General features: G+C 33.2%; 3 protein-coding genes across 4 annotated transcripts; 1 reads left to right on the top strand and 2 right to left on the bottom strand.

Moving 5' to 3' along the window:
• The first annotated feature begins 1,593 nt into the window (after positions 1–1,593).
• LOC140820854 (PI-PLC X domain-containing protein At5g67130-like) lies at positions 1,594–4,854 on the top strand. 2 transcript variants are annotated; one of them, XM_073181218.1, is made up of 9 exons: positions 1,594–1,719; positions 1,805–1,883; positions 2,017–2,139; positions 2,280–2,417; positions 3,391–3,489; positions 3,645–3,948; positions 4,042–4,265; positions 4,377–4,463; positions 4,568–4,854. In XM_073181218.1, coding segments are annotated over exons 1-9 (1,212 nt in total). In that variant the 5' UTR covers positions 1,594–1,717; the 3' UTR covers positions 4,724–4,854. The 2 variants fall into 2 exon arrangements, with proteins under 2 accessions (XP_073037319.1, XP_073037318.1); XM_073181217.1 differs by having other exon boundaries at positions 3,645–4,265.
• A 2,545-nt stretch (positions 4,855–7,399) lies between these two features.
• LOC140820853 (transcription factor bHLH95-like) lies at positions 7,400–9,940 on the bottom strand. Its single transcript, XM_073181216.1, has 3 exons — positions 9,602–9,940; positions 7,905–8,321; positions 7,400–7,492 (listed from the first exon to the last, which is right to left on the bottom strand). Exons 1-3 carry the CDS (start codon positions 9,938–9,940, stop codon positions 7,400–7,402), a joined length of 849 nt encoding a protein of 282 aa, XP_073037317.1.
• Positions 9,941–15,552: 5,612 nt separating this feature from the next.
• LOC140820852 (E3 ubiquitin-protein ligase MBR2-like) lies at positions 15,553–20,746 on the bottom strand. The gene is made up of 6 exons (XM_073181215.1): positions 20,595–20,746; positions 18,336–20,120; positions 17,068–17,118; positions 16,452–16,547; positions 16,215–16,352; positions 15,553–15,982 (listed from the first exon to the last, which is right to left on the bottom strand). Exons 2-6 carry the CDS (start codon positions 20,067–20,069, stop codon positions 15,851–15,853), a joined length of 2,151 nt encoding a protein of 716 aa, XP_073037316.1. The 5' UTR covers positions 20,070–20,120; positions 20,595–20,746; the 3' UTR covers positions 15,553–15,850.
• Between the last annotated feature and the right edge of the window lie 1,655 nt (positions 20,747–22,401).

Below are 22,401 nucleotides of genomic sequence, written 5' to 3'. Positions count from 1 at the left end.
CACCCCTCCCCGCCAACTGCCCTCCCAAGGGCCCCTCACTTCTGCAGTGAATTCCGGAGAGAGGAGGAGGGAGGCCTGCAGTTTTAAATACATAATTCAAAGATAAAATTTTGTATTATAGTTATATTGGTAATTGGCTTTTTTTTTTTTTTTGAAAGTATATTGGTAATTGATTTTACTCAAATGAGTTTGCAATTTTCATCTAAATCTTATTATGCAAATTTCTTCTAAATTTAAAAACATGATTTACATTGACAAGTTAATTTAATTTAATTTAATTTAACATATAAAATATATATGTCTTCTTATTAAATTAATTTTCTTCCAAACAAACTCCATTGTCATCTGCTCTATGCAATTATCATAATGATAACAAAAATTAATAAGAAATATTATGTTATTTATTGCAGCCAATTTAAATATGATTTATTGAAATACATAATTCGATGATAAAATTTTGTATTATAGTTATATTTGTAATTGGCTTCATTTTTTATTTTTTAAAGTATATTGGTAATTGCTTTTACTCAAATGAGTTTGCAATTTTCATCTAAATCTTGGAAATATAATTATATATTTCAGTTTCGTTCGTTTTCTGAACAATCCTAATGTGCATATATTTTTTTTTTTAAAAAAAACTTCCATTACAATTGAAAATGTGTGCTAGAGTTCATACAAAATTGCAATTATGATAAAGAAACGGCAAGTCCAATAGTCCGAGGTAGCAAAGTTTTGGTGTTACGCTCATGCTATAAATGCAATAATGGTGGAGTAATTTTGGGTTGACAAAAACTTGCGTAAGATGGTCTCATGGGTCGTATTTTATGAGACAGATTTTTTATTTGGGTCATCAATGAAAAAATATTATTTTTTATGCTAAAAGTATTACTTTTTTTGTAAATATCGGTAGGATTGACCCGTCTCACAGATAAAAATTCGTGATATCGTCTTACAAGGGACGTACTCTTTTGGGTTTATACAGACCACACTAAAAATAGCCGAAGACGTCAGATTCTAAAGTTAAAAATAAAAATGACGAGGTAAAATTGACTTTTTTCACATCACAAAAATTATAATTATCGTGCATAACTTGTGCCATGTTTTAGAGTACTCCAATATTTACATGCAAATTTCTTCCTAAATTTAAAATAAACCGGTAGAATTGGAATCAAAACGCAATGACGATCCATAAAACTAATGAATTGCCATAAAAGTGTAGTGGGGTAGGTGAGCATTTGGTAAGTTGCCAAGACATCGATTGTTCTTATCAACATCTTCTCAGACGAACATGTCGTACGAAAATTGTTCAGTACAATTTATATAACTAATTTGTTTTACAGACCATTGCATTAATCCATAATTTTCACTTATAAAAATGAATTATAAAAATATAAATCAAATGAATTATTAAAAAATATTATAACAAGATCATTATATTTTTAATTTTTTTAAAAAATAAAGTGCATGAATGATCTTGAAAACAAATATATAATCTAATTGGTAAGCCATGCCTAACATATGGCAGGTGGGCATTGAGCGCGAGCCTCAGCAGTTAGTATAAATAGACGACTCATTTTCAGTGTATCTGAAATCTCTTTCTCCTCCCCTTTTACTGGAACTGCAAAAAGTCACACAAAATTTTCCGTTTACACTTTTTGTTTTCGTGAAAGAAATCGGTTGCATCCTTGGCGCACAAGTTCGATCGATTTACGCATAAATGTAAATGCATTTTTCCTGTTTAGATCATGCTTATGTTCCAGTTCTATATACTTGCTTACGCATGATTCTTCCTATTTTTACTCAGGTTCGGATTTATGAATTTCTGTTTACGGATTCTGTTCCTCTCGGCGACGTTGTTCTTCGGCTATTCAGCAGCTAATAAGGTATTTTTTGTGCTTTTTCTTTCCGATTCATAGCAAAAAGGAAGGAAAACAGCAAAAATGGCAGAATTACATCTTGTGGATCTGATTTTTTCACCGTCGGATACGATTTTATTGTTTTTGTGAACGGTTACAGCAAGGGCAAACGTGCGTCGCGAACAAAAATTGCGACTCAGTGCTGCATTGCGAGACTTGCCTGGCAAATGGCAATGTCAGGCCGCGGTGCACGCGAATTCAGCCTATCGATCCTCTCTCGAAGGTACAGTTGATATCCGTTTACAATCCAATGCGTGTCTGTGTTTGGTACTTTGGAGATTTGAAGTGTTTGATTAAGTAACTGTTTTCCCTTAACTTGTTGTTGCTGTGCAGTGATTGGTTTTGATGCGATCGATTTTTCAGGTGAAAAACTTACCGTTTAATCGGTACACGTGGCTAACAACGCACAATTCATTTGCTAGATTGGGAGCGAGATCTGCGACTGGAAGTGTCATTTTATCTCCGCAAAATCAGCAGGACTCCATAACTAATCAGCTCCATGTAAAACGTTTGCTTTTTTGAACCTCCCCGTGTCTCGGAATATTCTTCTGGTATTTGTATCTTGCTAGCATGTGCTGTTGCCAGATTTTTAGGAAGGGGTTATAGATTAGAAATATCTCGTATAACATTGTGGCAGTGTCATTTTGTCCATGACTTTTGTAGATTGAATGAGCATGGTGTGTTTACAGTTTCCAGCTATTTGTACATCATTATTGACTGTCGGGGCATCTTTCAAATGTTTTTTAATGGTCAAGTAGAAAACTCTACATGCTTATTAGACTTCCTTGTTTTAAAATGCAGGGGTAGGTGAACACTAGCAAGTAGTAACTTCGCGTTTACGAAAAGAAATGTCAGATATTCTGGATTTTTTAATAGCTTTAAGACTATGACCTGATTGGATCACCATGGTAACATCGAATATAGTTTATAATAGATCAGAGGTAGCTATCACTGAGGTAATAAAATTGCTGAAATGTGAAATATTTCCTACCTTTTTTGGGCATAAAATGTATCAATTAAATACTCTCCTAACTCTCCTATTATGAAATTTTAAAACATGCTTGTCTTGTAATCAACATGGAGAGTTCTTCCTTAACATATGTTAGTTCTATGAATTGAAAATTAAGCCATTATCCAGGATGAGCTGACTCTGCAAAAGATGGTGAAAACTGTTGATAAATCCTCACCAGGTTGTCGTCCATGTCCAAACGAAAGCATTTAGGAATTGGAAGACTGCATTTATAATATCTTAGCGTGCCCTGAGTTCATGACTTGTTTCCAGTATTTAAATGTTTTTCTCATGTTACAATTTTCCTGCACTGGTGTTAACATGAGCTCTACTTATTCAAGACAACCTATAAATAGTCAAACATTATTGAAACCTCTGAACGAGATGATGTGATTCTTTTTTCCAATGCAATAATACTATACTAGTTACATAATACAAAACTTTCTTTGGACAAATGAAATGCAGAATGGAGTTAGAGGGTTGATGCTCGATATGTATGATTTTGAAAATGATGTCTGGTTATGCCACTCATTCGGGGGAAAGTGCTACAACTACACTGCTTTCGTAAGTATACGATCTATGTTAAATATCACTTCACTATTGGGTCGTTCATCATGAACCACTTCATTCGATTTTTTTAGATGCAACATCAAGTGTACTATCAATAGACATTATATTCTTGATTTATGTCATTCTAATCTATTGATAATACATCCCAGCAACCTGCTATAAATGTTTTGAAAGAGGTCCAGTTGTTTCTCGATTCAAATCCTTCTGAAATAGTCACAATAATAATTGAAGATTATGTTACATCTCCCAAGGGCCTGACGAATGTATTTAATGCCTCTGGCTTAAGTAAGTATTGGTTTCCTGTATCCCGAATGCCAACAAATGGTCAGGATTGGCCGAAAGTTGATGATATGGTGAGACAGAATCAACGTTTGGTAGTCTTCACTTCTAAATCTTCCAAGGAATCTACAGAAGGCATTGCTTATGAATGGAGATACGTTGTAGAAAATCAATGTAAGCCTCTTATTCAATCAAATATCTATCCCAAATTGATTTTGTCAAGCAAAATATTCGAAGATCTCTCCTTGGAATTCAAAAAACTTGCAGATGGCAAAGGTGGAATGGTAGCTGGATCATGTCCTAATCGGGCAGAATCACAGGCAATGAATCTAACGTCAAGGTCCCTTATCCTAATGAACTACTTTCCAGACAACCCTGACGTGGCAACCGCGTGCAAACACAACTCAGCCCCATTGATTAGCATGATGAACACATGCGAACAAGCAGATGGCAGAAGGTGGCCTAATTTTATCGCAGTTGATTTTTATAAGGTAAAACATATATTTAATTTTTATCAAAATTTAAGTCGAATAAACTCGTCGTGACCACCGAGTACCACATATTTCAAGTACACAACAATATTTACTATGTAAACCTTGCAGAGAAGTGATGGAGGAGGAGTGTCTGAAGCCGTAGATATGGCAAATGGTCAACTAGTTTGTGGCTGCAAAAGTATATCATCTTGCAAGGTTTGCATTTCTATTGCAGCTTTCTTTATTATACCATACTTCACGAGCTTATTATAACCCGGAACCATTGTGTTACCAATCATGGATCGATAATCCTAATGTAGGAAAACATGACTTTCGGAGTATGTGAACCACCTCAACCGAGCATCGCTCCGGGTGCAGCAGCGAAAACCGAGACCAGTTTCGGGAAAATCGATAGCAGACCCTTCCAATTGAAATGGATGTGCATTCTACTTCTTACAACAATTTTATCCATGTGAACACCAACATCAATGAAAATTGGTGTGACATGGCATCTTATCACGCAGAGAATATATTTTTGGAATATGTTACTATAGTAGGTGTGACATCAACTGACAAAACGAACTATTGAATTGTTAATATAAGAGTTTTAAGGGCGAGTTTGCAAACAGAAATTAAAAATATAATTTTTTTTTGTTATTTTTCTTTTTTGGTGGTTGTGACAAGGCTTACATATTCTTCATTTATGGCCAATTCTTGATTCCTTAAGTTTGTGAACCCGTTTCTGGAGGTAGATTTGGATGCTTATATATCTTTCAATCCAATTGTTCTACGATAGGAATATTTTGTTCCTTGTTCCATGTTTAATTATTTTAAAGACGTGGATAAATACCCTTTTAATCACATCCAATTATTTACATCAAATAATATATTAATCACGTCATTCTATTTTTTTTTTTTTAATCTCTAATTACATCAAATTTCAAATTTTTTGTTAAACCCCCAACTCGCTTTTCCCGACCCCATCTTTGGATGAATTACTTGGAAGTTGCGAAGCAATTGTGTGAACGAATCCATGCGTGCCCTTTATTTCTAGAACTGTTTCCTGCACAACTAGTGTGCATAAGCTTCGCAACTTCCAAGTAATGAAGGGCATGATCTCAAATTGTATGCGGTGAGTTTTAATTTTATCCATGTGGTGAAATATCTTCGGATACTGCAGGGTGTGGAATATGAGATCCTGCAGAACTTACTTTTGTCTTATAATTATATAATTCGTAACTTACTATCTTATTAAGGAAAAAGGGAATTACATAATTTAAGGTAGCATTAACATCAATCATACAAACGGCTGAATTTCACATATCCTTGATGTATTACTCTAACATGTAACAATCAACATTTATTTATTATGATTACGTCGTTAGCCGTTATCTTTCAATATGCGCTACAATAATCTGCAAACCACACTAACTATATAAATCGCACTGAGCAACATGCTCGCCTGAGAAGGTGTTAGTAAAGAATCGCACTCATGACCATTGACAAACGTTCATTTAGTCCACCAACTTGTAAACCTATTGGAGGCAATCCACATTTAGTCTTATTTGTGGGTTTCGTTATTTGTTTTATAGAACTCACATGTAATAATCAATAAAAACCGTTGGATACAACTTTAGATAATACCCTAAAGTTAGCACCCGATAACTAAGTCATAAAGACATAGTATTCACACAGTATGCAACAAGAAAAATTGCAATTTTAATCCTGATATGTTTTGGATTTTAATCTTTTAATTTGTGAAATTTTGATTTTCATCTAATAACTTGAATTTTTTTTGTCTTTTTTTTTTGTCCGAAACCACTAAATCTATCGGATATTGCTTATTTGACACTAAAACTCTCCTACATGACATATGTGATAAGAATAAAGTTTATGTAACACACATTAAATATACGTAAACAAAATAATAGAAAACGACAAAAAAATTTCACACCATTTTGATGTATTGAATATCTTTTTGCTTTTTTTAATGAGATGAATTTTAATTTGAGTAATATGAGCTTAATTCTTGTCACATGTATCATGTAGGAAAAAAATAAGTGCCAAATAAATTATTTTCGATGGATTTAATGGTTTAAGGCAAAAAAATCCAAATTATTGCTTTAAAACATAATTTTGATAAGTTACATGACTAATGCTCTCAAATCAGACCAACTTATAAGAGTAAATTTTTAATTTTCCCTGCAGCATATGCTAAACACGAATAATTAACCAACTAAAGTAATTAATACTCTAAGGCTGTTTGGTTGGAGGATAAAATTATGAAATGATTAAGAGAGAAATGATAAAAAGAATGATTGAATTAGATAATGATAAAATAATATTATGTTTGTTATGATTGTTAAGAATGAGATAATTAATAATCTTCTGATGAATTGACAAAATTACTCTTGCAGGCAGTGTGATTGCCGGCGGTGAGGCGGTCGGTCGGCAGGAGGAGGGAGTGGTCGGCAGCGGAGGCGGAGGCGGCTGTCTGAGGGGGCGGTCGGCGGCGGGCGATGGCCGACGGTGGTCGGCCGGCGGCTGGGGTGGTCGGTGGAGGGAAGTGGTGGTGAGTTTGGATAGAGTAAAATTGAAAAAAATAGGATGGATTAAGTGTAGGATAAATAATCCTAGGAGGTGAGGCGTGATTATTTTATCCCAGTTAATATAACCTAATCATTAATAGGAGAGATTGACTTGGTCAAATAAAAATCCTATCAAACATGGGATTAGGTGGGTTAAAAATTCATAAACCCACCTTATCCCCCAACCAAACGCAGCGTAAGAATAACGTCTCAGTAACTCATAGAAACATAGTATTCACACATAATGTAACATGTTCTAAACACAAGTAGCTAATTAATGCCAGAATCCATAAAAAAATTCGGTTGTTCTCGAATTTTATAAAATTAAAATTTATACTTCAATTAAGTTTGTTTACGAATCAACAAAGGCTTTGAAAATTACAAGAAAATAAATATATTTGAAATCTATCGATCAAATCATAAAACACCCTCAATAGTAAAAAAAATACCCCAAATCTCAACCAATTGGCATGCACCTACAAGCGCATGCAACTGATTAATGTCCAGTCTTGACAAGATAAAACGATAACTACATATAATCAAAATGTGAAAGGCATTAATTAATTAAGCCACCGAATATATTATTTCTGCTGCTGCTTGCTTGTATATTTCTTCCACTGGAAATGCATCCTGGAATTGCCCATGAATTCCATTCACCTATAAACAAGAGACTAAATATTATATAAGTCAACCCAAATTTCTTGAAATTAAAAGAAAATTTTAATTAATCTCGGTTTTAGTTCATCATAAAAAAATATATATAACTAAGAAGAGCACGCGTTGTGCACGTGTTCGATTTTCTCTCATAAGTGAGTAAATATTTAAGTGAAATAAATATTTGTTCATATTGTTTAGGACCAAAACTGTTACGGTCCATTTAGCGCTAGTTTTTAACAATAAGAACCAAAATCTCATATTGAAAATACGTAAGTAGATTATGGATTAATGAGTTGAAATGATATCTTTATTTGTATAAGATATTTTGGCTAAAATTCAAAAATTGTTGAGATATATTGTTCAACAAGAACCAAATGCATTTAAAGTCACAAGTCGATGGATCAAAAGGTACACTTACCCGAGTATGAAAGGTGTACATGCACCTATTGCCATCCGCAGAAACTTGAGCAGAAACCACTTCCAACCTATACTTCTCCATCACATAGCAAATGACAGTCAGCAAGCCGGGCTTTCTCTGCCCGCAGACGCTGATTTGTGCGTCTCCTCCACAGATGTTCAGGGTCACGTTCGGAGAAGTCCATGTCTTGAAGACGGGTGGACCCGAAAACATTGACAGGTTCCTCGGGTTAATCATTTTTGTTGATGGTTGATCAGCTAAGAATGCTTCTCTTGATCGAACAGCGGGCTTTTTTTGGGTAGTTTTGGATCCATGAAGCCTTTCGAGCTTCTGTTTCTCGAGTTTCTCTAGAGTTTGCTGCATATTCTTTATGTAGTTTACTGCTTCATCAACTATGGTGGATTTGTCCGGCTGCATGCATAATATATATATATATATATATATATATATATATATATATATATATATATATATATATATATATATATATATATATATATATGATCACTCAATAAATTCATAAATGCTTACCCTTTCTTCGAAGATTAATCAACTAATTAATGTAGTTTATACATGAAAAAAATATTTGAGATTTTTGTATTTACCTCTTTTCTTGTATTCAATGTATTTGACATTTAATTATAATCATTTAAAAATACAAAAACTACAAATGTGAGTGACACTTCATCTGTACTCACATATGTGTGCAAGATAGATGTACAAGATATCAAAATTATATATACATAAGTATCAAAAGTTTGAAAAGTTGTGGATGGGTAAGAACTAAGAGTGGCATTTATTGTTTAAAAAGGGGAAAAGAAAAAAAGGACAGTCATGACATTTATTATGTCTTACTTGCAAAAATAGAGAACACCAACTCTGTCTAAAGTTGCTTCCTTTGATTTTGACACAAATCCTATGTGTACTTTTAACATTTCAATCAGAAGATTCTTCAGAAATGTACTCAATTTTAGTCAGACTCCCTAGACCAATCATCATACGAAAGAAGAAATTTAAACTCAAAAACATCTTCCTCATTAATTTGTCTTTCTCCTTGAAATGTGTGCATGTATACATACACATATATTCACACACATATATATGTCCATCTAATCCTTCTATTTAATGTTTATTTCTTGAAATTCATAAAACTAATGTTAGATAGTCTGTCGGGTCAATTTTGTAATGCATTTATCATACCCATCGATTCATGGAAATATATTACTTTTTATGTTAAAAATAATACTCTTCGTTTTAAGTTGAATCGAGCGGATATATCTCACGAAAATAAATCCATGAAATTTATGTTTCAATCTTGCGTCATTTTTTTAATATCAAATATTTGTCGCATTCTATATCATACTTATTATGTTGTAATAAATTTTTAAATTCACGTGCGATCGCGTTTATATACGATAAAAGCCATGTAATGAAAAATAAATTGAGGGAATTCATGGAAATAAATATTGGGATGTAAGAAAGGTACCTTTTCAAGAAATAACCTAAACCTTGTACTCATTAACCGAAAGGGGCAAAAAAATCAAGAAAGCTGAGATGTGTGCCCTAGAGCTAGCTAGCTTGAACAAACTTCATTCATGTGTCCCAAAAGAAATTGATTAAATTGTAATCCCAAAGATTTCTTTTTTTAGAAAATTTTATAAAAAACATTATATACAAAAAAGAATTATTACCTTGGGAGGAAGATGAGGAAGCAAAGCATGAAGATTTCCAAACATGTTCCTCATCTTCTTCCTCCTCTCTCTTTCAGTCCATATATGCAACTCATTATCAGGTTCCCCTCCGGAAGCACCGCCTTTACATGCGGCTGCGCTCCTCTTTTTTCCCTTGGAGGCTGGCGGAGCTACCTCCTCCTTGGCGGTCGGTTTCTGCCCATCTGTGTTGTTGGTGATGTCCACCAACTTTTTCCCATTGTTTTCTCCATTAATGTCTCCTAAATTTGGGAATGGCCATGATTGGTTTCTCCACAAAAAGTTATCCTCATGGCCGAGAAATTCCGCCATGGCTAACATGACCAAGAAATATGTATGTATATGTGTGTATATATATAGACCAGAAGTTTATGGTTAAAGCTAGGATATTGCTTGTTCGTGCATCGGTGGAAACGGAGGGGGGAAGGAGAAGAATGCAAGCATATATATACACATATATATGTGTGTGTAAGATAGATAGAGAGGTGACAAAAACAATAGCAAGCCAAAGGTACTAGGTTTCACAAACCTTAAAAGTTAATTTAATGAGTGAATATTTTTTTAATATTGGAGATGAGAATTAAAATTTTAGAATTCAAATTAATTAAAAAAATTATTGGAGGAATGAATTAAGTCATATATTTATATAAATATTAAAATATATGAATTTATGCATAAAGTTTAGTTATGTTTTAAAACTTTGTGAATCAAATCTGATTTTCTAATATATAATATCGAGTAAAAAAAATTGTATGTATTAAAAGAGTAAAATGTTAACATGGGAAAAAATATACACTCTCGAGGGATTAAATGGGTCTATCTATGAATTCTCAAAATTAATATTGTTGTGTGCAAAATAAATATTTGATTTTTTAATTTATACATGATTATTAACCATATTATTTAATGATATATAAAAATTAGAAGTTTAATAAAATTTGAATTGTAGATAGAAACAAAATATAATCGTAACATTTATGGCAAAGTGCTTCAAAACAAAGCGTTAGCTAAAGCATATTTATAGAGATGACCTCATCACTTTTCGTGGGACCACACTTCAATAAATCCCTCTTTTAAAAAATATATATCATATTTTGTTTTTGTTTTTTTTAAAATTAAACAACTCTTCTAAATTAAAAATAATTTCGTGTTAACTTTTTAATATTAATTGTTTAAATTAAAAATAATAATAATATATGTAACGCATGTTTATTTTTTACTAGTATTAACTAAGTGTTGGAAAGACATGCAAACTATTTTTTGAATGAATTAAACAATGATAAAATAGGAAGTTTGTTTGTAAATTTTGTTTTTCCAACAATTTTCTCTAACATGTATGAAAAACAAGCAATCAAATATATTTCAGACGAGAAGAATGTATGTTATTAGCTCGGCCGACAATTTTTTTTTACTGTTGGCAATCTTTGTAATGATTTGAAGTCACGATTATTTTTATTGCCTCTTTTTAAGTAAAACGTGAATGCTCTCACGAGTCTGTGTATAAGGAATATTTATCTCTCTTTTTTGTTACTTTTTTGGTGTGTAATGTTTTAGTATAAATACAAGAGATTTATTTGTATGTATATACGCATAATTTGTTTCCCAAACTTACAACTTATTGGCTTTTGAATTTGACAAAAACTTGTGTGAGACGGTTTCACAGATCGTATTTTGTGAGACAGATATCTTATTTGGGTCATCCATGAAAAAGTATTACTTTGTATGCTAAGAGTATTACTTTTTATTGTGAATATCGGTAGGGTTGACCAGTCTCACAGATAAAGATTCGTGAGACCGTCTCACAAGAGACCTATTCTTTGAATTTTGTCATTTTGTTTGATTTCTTGATGTGCAATGCTTGGACTATAACGATTCCATTTTAAATTTTAAGATTGAACTCATTTTTTTTTTTAAATTGTACATAACATTTTATTTCTTGCATTCCAAAATGTATTACACCAGAACCTGTATAAATCAATAACGTTAGGACCATGAACTTTTATTAATTTAGAGAGGTATTGGTTAATCGATAAATTAATAATTTATTAATTTAAAAAGTATTTTTTGATTCAAGAAACATGAATTAGTTACATAAAATGTCATTGTTTTTCACCGATATATGTATCATATTCTTTTAATTAATACACAAATCAATTCACCGTACATATATATTTTAAAAATAAATAAGTGATATTCATTGTTTTTCATAATTTTGTATTGACTAATAAGATAATTTTCACGTGTTAACAAAAATATCAATATAGTTAATTTCATGGAAAAACAACCATAGAATTATATGTTACTAAATTTTCTTATTTATGTTTGTAATTTTAGATAATTTTAATTTGTGATATTGAGGGGACCATATTTTTATATAAGGAACTTTCAAATAATTATTATCTTATAAATTTATTGAAATTATTAATTTAACACATTGGTCCAAGTCGAGACCAAGAAAAAATATTATTTTAGATATTATTAATTTATTGATTTATGATTTATTGAGGTTTTACTGTATAAAGATATATTTCGTAAAATGTTTTACATTGTAGATTGTGAATTATTTCGGGTAAATCATTCTACTTTTGAACCTAATTAACATGAAACATTTATTTGTTGTTTCTGTGATTATTCTATTGTGGCAAATATATACATGTTACAAACACATATTGAAGGACCGAGTGTACTAGTGTCTTTGAAGGCATTTCGAATACTATATTCTCCAATGAGCTGCAATAGCTCGTATTCTAAGAATTTTAACACCGATAAATTAAATCGAGTTTGGTTTAAAACCAAGCGGAAGAAACTCCAAGTAATCTTTCGTGAAAAACACTGTTATATTAGAAAAAAATTTAACTCATGTAAACTGAATAACTGAAAAAAGGTAGATTAGTTTTTGCATTCATCAGTTCAGTTATGGTGACAACTGAACTGACAGATACTCTAACTGATCCAAACAGTTTGAAAACAACAGTTAATCAGTTAAATACACAAGATGTATTTATGGATGTTTGGGGACTTCAACTGCTCCTACGTCATCCTTTCTACCTTCACGGGTATGATCCACTAGAAGACTTTGAATTATACAACTACTTGTACAAACCTACTCAGCTAGGACTTACACTACCGCCTAAAATGAACTCCTAGCTACGACTGAAAGCAACACCTTCCAGCCAACACTTCTTTAACGTCTATGTGCCAAAGACTACATACACAAGTTTAACGTCTTTGTGCAAGACTATATTTGAGTGGTGGTGAGAGTGTTTGTGTGTGAGAACTGAACAAGGATATTCTCACACACTGAGGGAGATAAGCTTCTAAACTAAGCTGATATGTCTTTTGTATCCCTCTGGACTGATTGCTTCTTGAAATCTGATGAGCAAATAAGCGTGTCATTTCTTTTACTACACTATCTCTGGTATTTGCATTGTATCTCTCTCTCTCTGTCTTCACTGATCTTCATCTTCCATTTTATAGGCGCGAATTTAGATCGTACAGTGAGACTCATTTATTGTATATGTTGTGTTTTGAATTCGTTTCTTGGACTTTGTGTCTCGACTTTTAGATTGTCCTTCTGAAACGTTTGTCTTTAATGTTCTGATGCAACGTCTATTATTGTCCTTTGACTGCAATATTACTTTGTACCTTTGTGTATAGCTGGAATCCACTAGAAAGAGTTTGTCTTTCTACAATTGAAAGATTCTGACTGATGCTTCGAACTAGTCAGCTGAACTGATCTTCAGTTGGGCTGATGAAATCAGTTGACTCATCAGTTGAACTGATTTCACTCTCGTTCAGTTATACTGATCTGCTGGGTTTCTTCATCAGTTGAACACTCTTTCGGCTGGCCAGGCTTCTGAGGTTGTCCTGTTGAACCACCTATCAGCTGGACAATCAGCTGTTGGACTGCTCAATTGACGTAACAGTTAGACTAATTCATTTTGTGCTATCAGTTGAGTCTTCAGTTTGCGATGTAAACAGCTCGTGACTGATCATAGCTTCTGCACACTAAGGTAGATTATTAGTTCCAACACATATTTATTTACTAAAATCATAGGTATTGATAATGAAATTTAAACAATACAACTCGAATACTGTCTTTCAATAGCTCTTTCGTAGAAAAACTATTGCTCCTGACAAAATTTGACTGGATCGATTAGGGGGATCATCGTTGAGCTACAATAGCTCGGTTCTTGAAATATTGAACACCGATGAATTAAATCAAGTTTAGTTTTCAAACCAAGCGGAAGACACTCAAAATAATCCTCCGTAGAAATCGATTAAACATTTCGTAAAGCATTTAAAATATATGCAAGTTGGATGAGTAAAAATATTTTGGTTGAAGCATTCTATCAAAATTCAAACACTTGGTATGCAATATTATGGTATCTGAATAACACATAAAATGCTTCAATAACGTATATTTAAAAACAGTGGAAATGATAAATAAATGCAATAAATAAATAGACACGAATTTTTTTATGGATGTTCGGATATTAACAACTCACACGTCACCCTTTCTTCCTATTGGAAATGATACACTAGAAGAATTTGATTTATACAACACCTTGTACAAACCTATTTCAACTTCGGACTTAGATCTTGCATAATTGAAACACCTAGCACACTCTCAATTGTAGGTCGCAACCTCACAATCCACGTAATGTTTAATGTTTCTTACGCTAAGACTACAAACACAATCTTTAATGTCTTTATGTGAAGACTCACTCAACTAAAATTTGAAGTTCAACTCTCTTATATATGTATGAATGACTGTGTATGAAAAATTTATCATTATGGTATACATATCAAATATATCATCACACAAGAGCTTATCATGGAAGTAGTATTTGTTAGTTGTCTGAGGCGTGACGTACAGTGACAAGGGGGTTGTCGTTTTGGCAGAATGGGTTTATGGTTGTTGAATTTTGAAAATGCTGGCGTTTCTGTAATCATGAAACTCTGTCGTTTTGTGCCTTTTGGCTCTTCTTGAATGCCCTATTGATTACGTGGCATACATGCAACTCCTGTCTTGGCTCCACTACTACTACTTTTTTTTTTTTACTGGGACAAAAAAAAAACATTATTCGTGTGGATTGAAGGTGTTCAATAATTCATTGGCAATTCGATGACTAAATAAAGACTTGATACACCAATCGGAATGTTGCGATTTTAGTTTTTTGCGATTTTAGTTTTTTATATTTTTTTAAAAAAAACAGTCATTCATATAGCATGTCATTGATATGCGACCTATACAGTATTTACGTGACTTCAACGTGAAACTTATGTATACAATGTCACGTAAACATTATCTTACAAAAAGAACTAAGATTGTCAAAAATTGAAAATATATAATTTTGTTTGAAATCCGACAATATAAATTATCAAAATCTTAAAATACAAACGTATAAGACTAAAATTATGAAAATTATCGAAATATATTTACTGACTACTGTTCTTATCTATGCTTTGAATTTATAAATATAACTATTAATCTTAGCATAAGTAATAATTAAAAATTAAAATAATTATTTAGGTTGAAAAAATCTAGGCAAACGTGGACAAATGCTTGCAAGCATGCGTAGAAGATGTTATATTTCCAAATTATAGATTATATTATCTCACTAATTTTTTTTACACAGAAGCTATGAATCTTAAACCAAATTAAACATTAAATTTAATTTTCCAATTTTGAGATTCTTTGCTTAAAATAAGTAGAAGCTCATTATTTTTATTTGTTCACTTTTAAGAGACTACTCCCTCAATTTCCTTACTTTTTCCAAATTATCCCTGCTGTTAATGTAAATTTAAACACGTCAAAATTGTATATGATGAAATTATAGACCAGTAAATATATGTTTTAATACTATTTATGCAATTAATTAAATTATTTTGTACAAAAACATTTATAGAAATGCAAATAACATGTGGGAAAATAACTAAAACCTCAAGGTGTGTAAAATGCAATATATCCACCATATATTTTCCAGTCCAATATTCAAATAAACTTTTTATTGTTGAAGGAATACAAAAGAGTTGCATAAAGGACAGAGATACATCATACAAGTCATGTATCAAAGTGTACATGGCTTCTTTATTATTCATTACCTGTAAATGCACCCTTTTCATTCTTTAAGCCCGAGATTTCAGTTCATAAGTAACAGGATCTAAGAAGTAGGAACACATGGCCACAGAAAACGAGGGCGATCCCCGTTCAAACTCGTTTTGACCTCAAGTTCCTAATGCTGTCATTTTACAGACGGGGCAAATATTCTTCAGTATTAGCCATTGTTTGATGCAAATGGTATGAAAATCGTGCCCACAGTCCAATATCCCAATACCATCTCCGGCAACGTAACCTTCCTGATCATTCCAAAGAAAAAATGAAAATCTTCATTAACATGGATGATTCCATTATCATGCATCGATTTGTAGAAGAAATTGAAATTTTTATAGAGTTTTATAGCTGATTCCTAATAACTTAGAGTGAGTTATAATCTTAAGACAATGATGGGCGCCATTAGTTGATAAATGAGTTCATATGGCGAAGCCTCATTTGCAGGGCCCTACTCAAGACATGGTTCTAAGTTCTAACCTGACAAATACAGCATGGCTCCAAGTTTGGTGAAACTGTAGTAGCTTCATATATTTTTTGTTGCATGGAGCTCGAAATCTTTTCTTCATCCAGACCTGTGCTGACATTCCCAATTCTTTCCTCCAAAGCCAACAGTTCCTGTAACATATGGAGTAAACAGTAATAGCCCATGTAAACCCGTTCATTTGCAAAATGGTAACTTGAGGCACATGGGATGGTTAATTTGACAAAATGTACCTCATAAGACATATCGTCAACATCAAGTCTCATATCTCTGTATCGATCATGCAACTCAACAAACCCATTTACAAAAGGGTCAATAAGCATGTAATCCTGAAAAGGAAAGGTTGGCGTCTTTTATATCAATAGTCAGGCTACCGATCATATATCCCCTGTGAGTTCTTAGGTCTCGCGATAACATATTGCATGCTACAACTTCTTTATCAAAAAGAGTATTAAATTACAGAATCAAACAATGCAGAAAACAGGAAAAAATATGAAAGGGGCTACACAAATATTTATCCAACAATCAGGAATGTAAGTCAGCGAAATAGAGCGGGATTACAATATCCCAGTTTGTGCACACCAATATCTATGGAAACAAAGCGAGAAGCATAATTATTATAGTCAGATGAAAAGATTGAAGTCCCAAATAAGATTAAATTATGAATGTCTATTTTCTATAATTTAATGAAATAGAAGCTACACTTGTATGTATATAACATGAAGATAAGCATCATTTCAGTTTATTGTAAGAACAGGTTAATGCAGTCACATATTTCTAAGGCCAAAGAGCATATCAACAATTCCAGCATTTCTAAATTCTGAACCATCTGAAATATCCAAAACAAACCTCAGCTTGCAAGTGGACACCCCTCCGCATTGCATTCAAGACTTGACGGATCTGAAAATAAAAGTAGACTATGTAACAAGACAATTAACTTAGAGTAACAAATGTTGCCTCAAAGAACAAGGTTGTTTTCCAGCAAACTGACAGACTCTATTCATTAGCATCTAGAGAATGTTATATTGAACATATCTTTAATAACACAGAAGTAGGAAATCTTAAAGGAATATATTCCATAAATATAATTTCTTTTTACTAGGATATTGATGATGTAAAAATTCAGCGACCTATTCATAACATCGAGTATCTCTCACCAATCAGCAATGGGTAGAGCAGTCAGTCAAACTTTTTAAATAAGTTAATTAAGAGTTAATTAAAAGATATAAAAAAAATTATTTCATATTTTCACACACGCAAAGCCTGTTTGATTGCTTGTATTAATGATATCAAATCTGATTCTAAAATATATTATTTGATTTCTAACACTTTATAAATCAACATACTACCAAAACTACTTAGCATTCTAGTCCTAAATTTAACATTAATAAGATATTCTTTTAATATTCAACTATCTTGCTTATTGTTCCACACTAGATTGCAATTTTCATTACAATTTGCCGTTCTTTCAAGAGTAGAGAGTCATAATGCTGCTCTTGGTGAAAGCATATGCACAAATAAGATATAGAGAATATTCTAGTTTAACCCTTGAAACTGATAGCTGGTGTAGCCAAGCCACTCAACAAGTCCTGAAGACTAATTTATCCAGATCAAACATATCATAATGCGGTCATAAATGATTTTGGTTAGTCAATGTTTCAAAACAAAAGGCTGAACGGAGTGAAAACAATAGGCAAACAAAATTTATCAAATCCCCAAATACGTAACATGTTCATATGCATGTGATGCTTAGTAATGTAGATAAAATCCTTGCTATAGGATGAAAACCAGGCAAAGCTCTCAACTCTATCAACTTAGTTTACAACTAGAGCAAGCTACTGTGAAGCCCACGCATCACATTGATAAGCATTTAAAACTGAATGGTACTGATTCTCGACATACAAAATTTATGGCAGCATTAAACTACAGTATCAAGTATTGCTACTCTGGAGTTATTAGCCATCGTCAGAGTTTCTAAGGATTTCAGGGTAGAGCAATGTGTTACGAGCTCATGAGGTTCTTCCTCACATAAATTTTCAAAACTTGAAAGCTTGTAATCTGTTATACACTGGCCTAAACATTTTAAATGTGCTAAAATTTCAACAGAGCAAACATACCAATCTATGTCTCCTATCGACGGTGGCTAAAGCACGCCTTCGACTAGTATCATCATCTGGAATATCCGTTAAGAATGATGCTGACCTTTGATTGGGTTGATGCTGTGCCCGACTGGTCGATGCTGCTTCATGTGAGGATGAAGATGCAGAAGGAAAAAGGGCAGAGTGACTTCTCTGAGTTTCAGAATCAGAGTCAATGTTAAGAAAAGGAATCCAGGGAGCGACTGCGACTTCTGACAATCGTTGACCAATTTGCGAAGCCATGTTTAGATGAGGCAACCAGGCTCCAGAAGAATCCGGGCCACCAGAACTGGGACCACTCCGTGATCCAGAAGAATGGTTTCTAGGTGATGTTGAAGTTCCAGGAGCATAACTCCAATCGATTTGATCATGAAAATAATTTCTTGTCTCAGGTGCAGGAAAAATCATGGGAAGCTCGGAATTAGTTCTATAAGAACTCCTAGCATTAGCTCCAGATCCTCTTTCTCCAAAGACCACAGAAGAACTCGATGAACCACCATCTAGTAAAGTAGATTCCCTCCATGGATGCGATGGCAGGCCCCTAACCTCATTTAAGTGCATTGAATGAGATTGATATGGGATATTGGTCGGATTCAACGGTAGTTCAAATGGTGACCTCAATTCCAATGAATTAGTGCTCAAGATAGGTCGTGATAGCAGCTGGGAAGAATGCACACTAGAATGCCTTGCAGAAGTGCCTCTAGATGTTTCAAGTGGATCTGACTCACAGTGTTCAAGGTTTGATGTGACAGAGAAATTTATGGCAGGGCATTGTTCACTTGTTGGAATTCTCGGAGAAGGGAAAAATGCAGGGGATGCTCTATTAACACCAACATTAACACCAACACCATCACTTGGATTTAGCTGCTCGGGGTCATTAAGTTGAGACAAGTTCAGTGGGCCAGATGCTATACCTAAATTTCCTGGATCTTTGTAACATCCTGAAACCGAATGCATCATCATTTCCTCCATTCGCTGGTTGGTGCTTGAACTTCCACCATGGTAAGACTGTCCAGAAGTACCTTCAATAGCTTTTCTCTTGCAAGATGTCCCCCAAGTACTGAAACACGGTCCTGATGTTTCATTATTTTCCATGTACATACTTGAATCACCTACAGAAGATCCTACGTGACTGGAAGAAGCATTGAAATTATGAATATGCTGAGTGTCTGTAAGGCTACAAGGGTATTGAATATGAGGTGGGCTTGATCCTAACTTGATATAACTACCACTCTCTCTCACATATTCATGGTTTGAACTTACTTTCAGCGAACCACAATTTGAGTTGTAATTTCGAGCACTCAAGCACCTGCCATCTACTTGATTTCCAACATAACCGGCACTACAGATATGAGATTGTTCAAAGGACTTATCTTCGGATCTTGCAGCAAAATAATCAGGAAAAGAGGGCCGACGTCCAAGCCTTGTTTTGGGATCATCACTGCAAGCTTGGTCTTGCAGATTATTTGTACTGGAGCTGGATTCACCACATTCCCAACCACAAAACCTCTGACCACAATTGTTGGTGTCATTCGTGCATCTAATGTTTTCATCACTGGATGCAAACATATAATTTGGTAATCGATTTTCAACGGGATTTACCATGTTATCCCAAGAAGATGGATAATCTATGGACGTATTATTGGGAAAAGATCCTTGATTCAAATCAATTGTTTCTGGAAAGGAATTGAAGGTACTTCTTTCCTCTTGCATATTTGCTGCTAGGCTCACGATACCACCGGATGCTGAAACATTCTGCCAAATCTGCAAATGATAAGAAAAATAAAGAATTATCTCTAAACAGTATATTGATGCAAAATTGTTAAAACACTCAAAAGCATTGAAAAGTTAAATAGTGCAGCTAGCATCATTAACTTACATTAAAAGGAAAAAAAGAAAGAAGGTTTATGAGAAAAAGCAATAATGGGATACTGCCATATCAATCATAATTTCAAGAGAAATACAGGCAGCAGAATCATGGATCCAAAAAAATTGAGAAACAACATCCAAATTTATTGGCAAAAGAAAAAAATCAACAAAAAATAAGATTCAACATCTTGTAGTAAAGATCCCCATTTTCCATATTTTCGATCTCATCCCACGTTGTTCCAACAAAAAATTAACAAATTCGTGACATCAAATGCAAAAAATCAGTAAAATTCAGCTAACAAATATTCACAAACAAAAGAAAAACAGAAAAAAATAATAAAAATATATGAGATGGGTCATGAATAAAACCTCCAATTGAGAAGAACAGGCGATCGGATGATTGATTTTCTTCAGCTATTTCCCCTTTTCTTCTCTGGAATTTTTCCAAGAAATCAGTGGGTGGAGAGTGAGAGGCGTTTTTTCTGAGCTCATTTTATTTCTCTTTGAAATTAATAAATAGAGTTAAAAATAAAATAACATAAAATAAAATAAAGAAAATGTAATCCGCTATACATACCTGTATCAAATAATCTAGTTAACGTAATAGTCTATAAATTAAATTTATAAAATAAATTATATATATTACAAGCTCGTCCGAGATAAATAACAAAAAACAAAAAATATTAGAGTGAGTCTCATGTGAGGCCGTCTCACGGATCATAATTTGTGAGACGGGTCAATCATACTCATATTCACAATAAAAAAGTAATACTCTTAGCATAAAAAGTGATACTTTTTCATGAGTGACCCAAATAAGAGATCTGTCTCACAAATAAGATCCGTGAGACGGTCTCACATAAATTTTTGCCAAATTGTTAATGTGTCACAGTGAGACAATGGTTTCATATGTGGAGGGATCAAAGAATATGATCACCAAATAGATTGTTCAATGAAAGTTACCATGTTAATGAAAATGTGGACATTAGACCCAACTAATTCGGAGTCAAGTCATTTAACCACTTATTTTATATAATATATATATATATATATATATATATATATATATATATATATATATATATATATATATATATATATATATATATAAAATATTTTTTTACTTCCAAAATCATATTACATCCGACTAATCATTTAACATTTATCGTGTGATGAGTTATTTTAATACTTAAATATTGACTGACAGTAATAAAATTAGAGTTTAACAATGATTTTCGATTTTTTTTTATAGTTTTTGAAACGCATATGGCTAAAAACATGGCTAATATATCTTATATTATAGTAATTTAAAGGTTGGATGATAAGAGCATGTACAATGGTATGATGTAGGGGTGGGCAATCGGATCGGGTTTTTCTGGTTCCACCCGACCCGAACCAGATCGGGTGCAATTTTAGAGTAAAATCGAGTAACTAGTCGGGTTCGGGTACTACTCGAACCCGACTATATTTTAGTCGGATCGGGTTCGGATATAGAGTTGCTACCCTCGGGTATCCGATTGTTTTTAAAAATAAAAATATATGTATGGGCTTATAATTGGCCCGATTCAGTTTAATAAATTGGAAAAAGTTGCACCACAGCTAATCAATTATTACATTCTTTTCCAAAGCTGTACATGTACGTTTCTCATTCCAAAGCACCGCAATTACTGATCTCTACTTGGAACGAAGGTCGGTGATTGTGAGCGGCAGTCCCGGGAGAAAATGTTATTTTGTCAAAAAAAAAACCCGAACCCGACCTTATCAGGTACCCGAAAACGCGGGTAGTGTCCAGAATCGAATCGATTTCGGGTAATAAAAATGCTACCAAAAAAAAATCGGATACCAGACCCGAAACCCGAAAAACCCGACCCATACCCACCCCTAGTATGATGAACTTGATAACTTCATTTCATGTTATGTCATGTTATGTTCATTCGATGATGAGATGATGTTGAAATATTGACTTTTTCTAATTGTGAACAACTTTGGTGATGGATCGGTTCGGGTACCTTTAAGGATGCTTCAAACACAATATTCTCAATTAGCTGCAATAGCTTGTATTTTAAGAATATATACACCGATGAATTAGATCGAGTTTGGTTACAAATCAAGCGGAAAATACTCGAAGTAATCATTCGTTAAGAAAAATTGAAAGATTTTGAAATCTAAATACTTGTGT

Source organism: Primulina eburnea, unplaced genomic scaffold (assembly GCF_022965805.1).
Source record: "Primulina eburnea isolate SZY01 unplaced genomic scaffold, ASM2296580v1 ctg1_ERROPOS9082318, whole genome shotgun sequence".
Taxonomy (NCBI): domain Eukaryota; kingdom Viridiplantae; phylum Streptophyta; class Magnoliopsida; order Lamiales; family Gesneriaceae; genus Primulina; species Primulina eburnea.
Note: the sequence above shows the minus strand (reverse complement) of the source record. Positions and strands in the feature narration are given on the sequence as shown.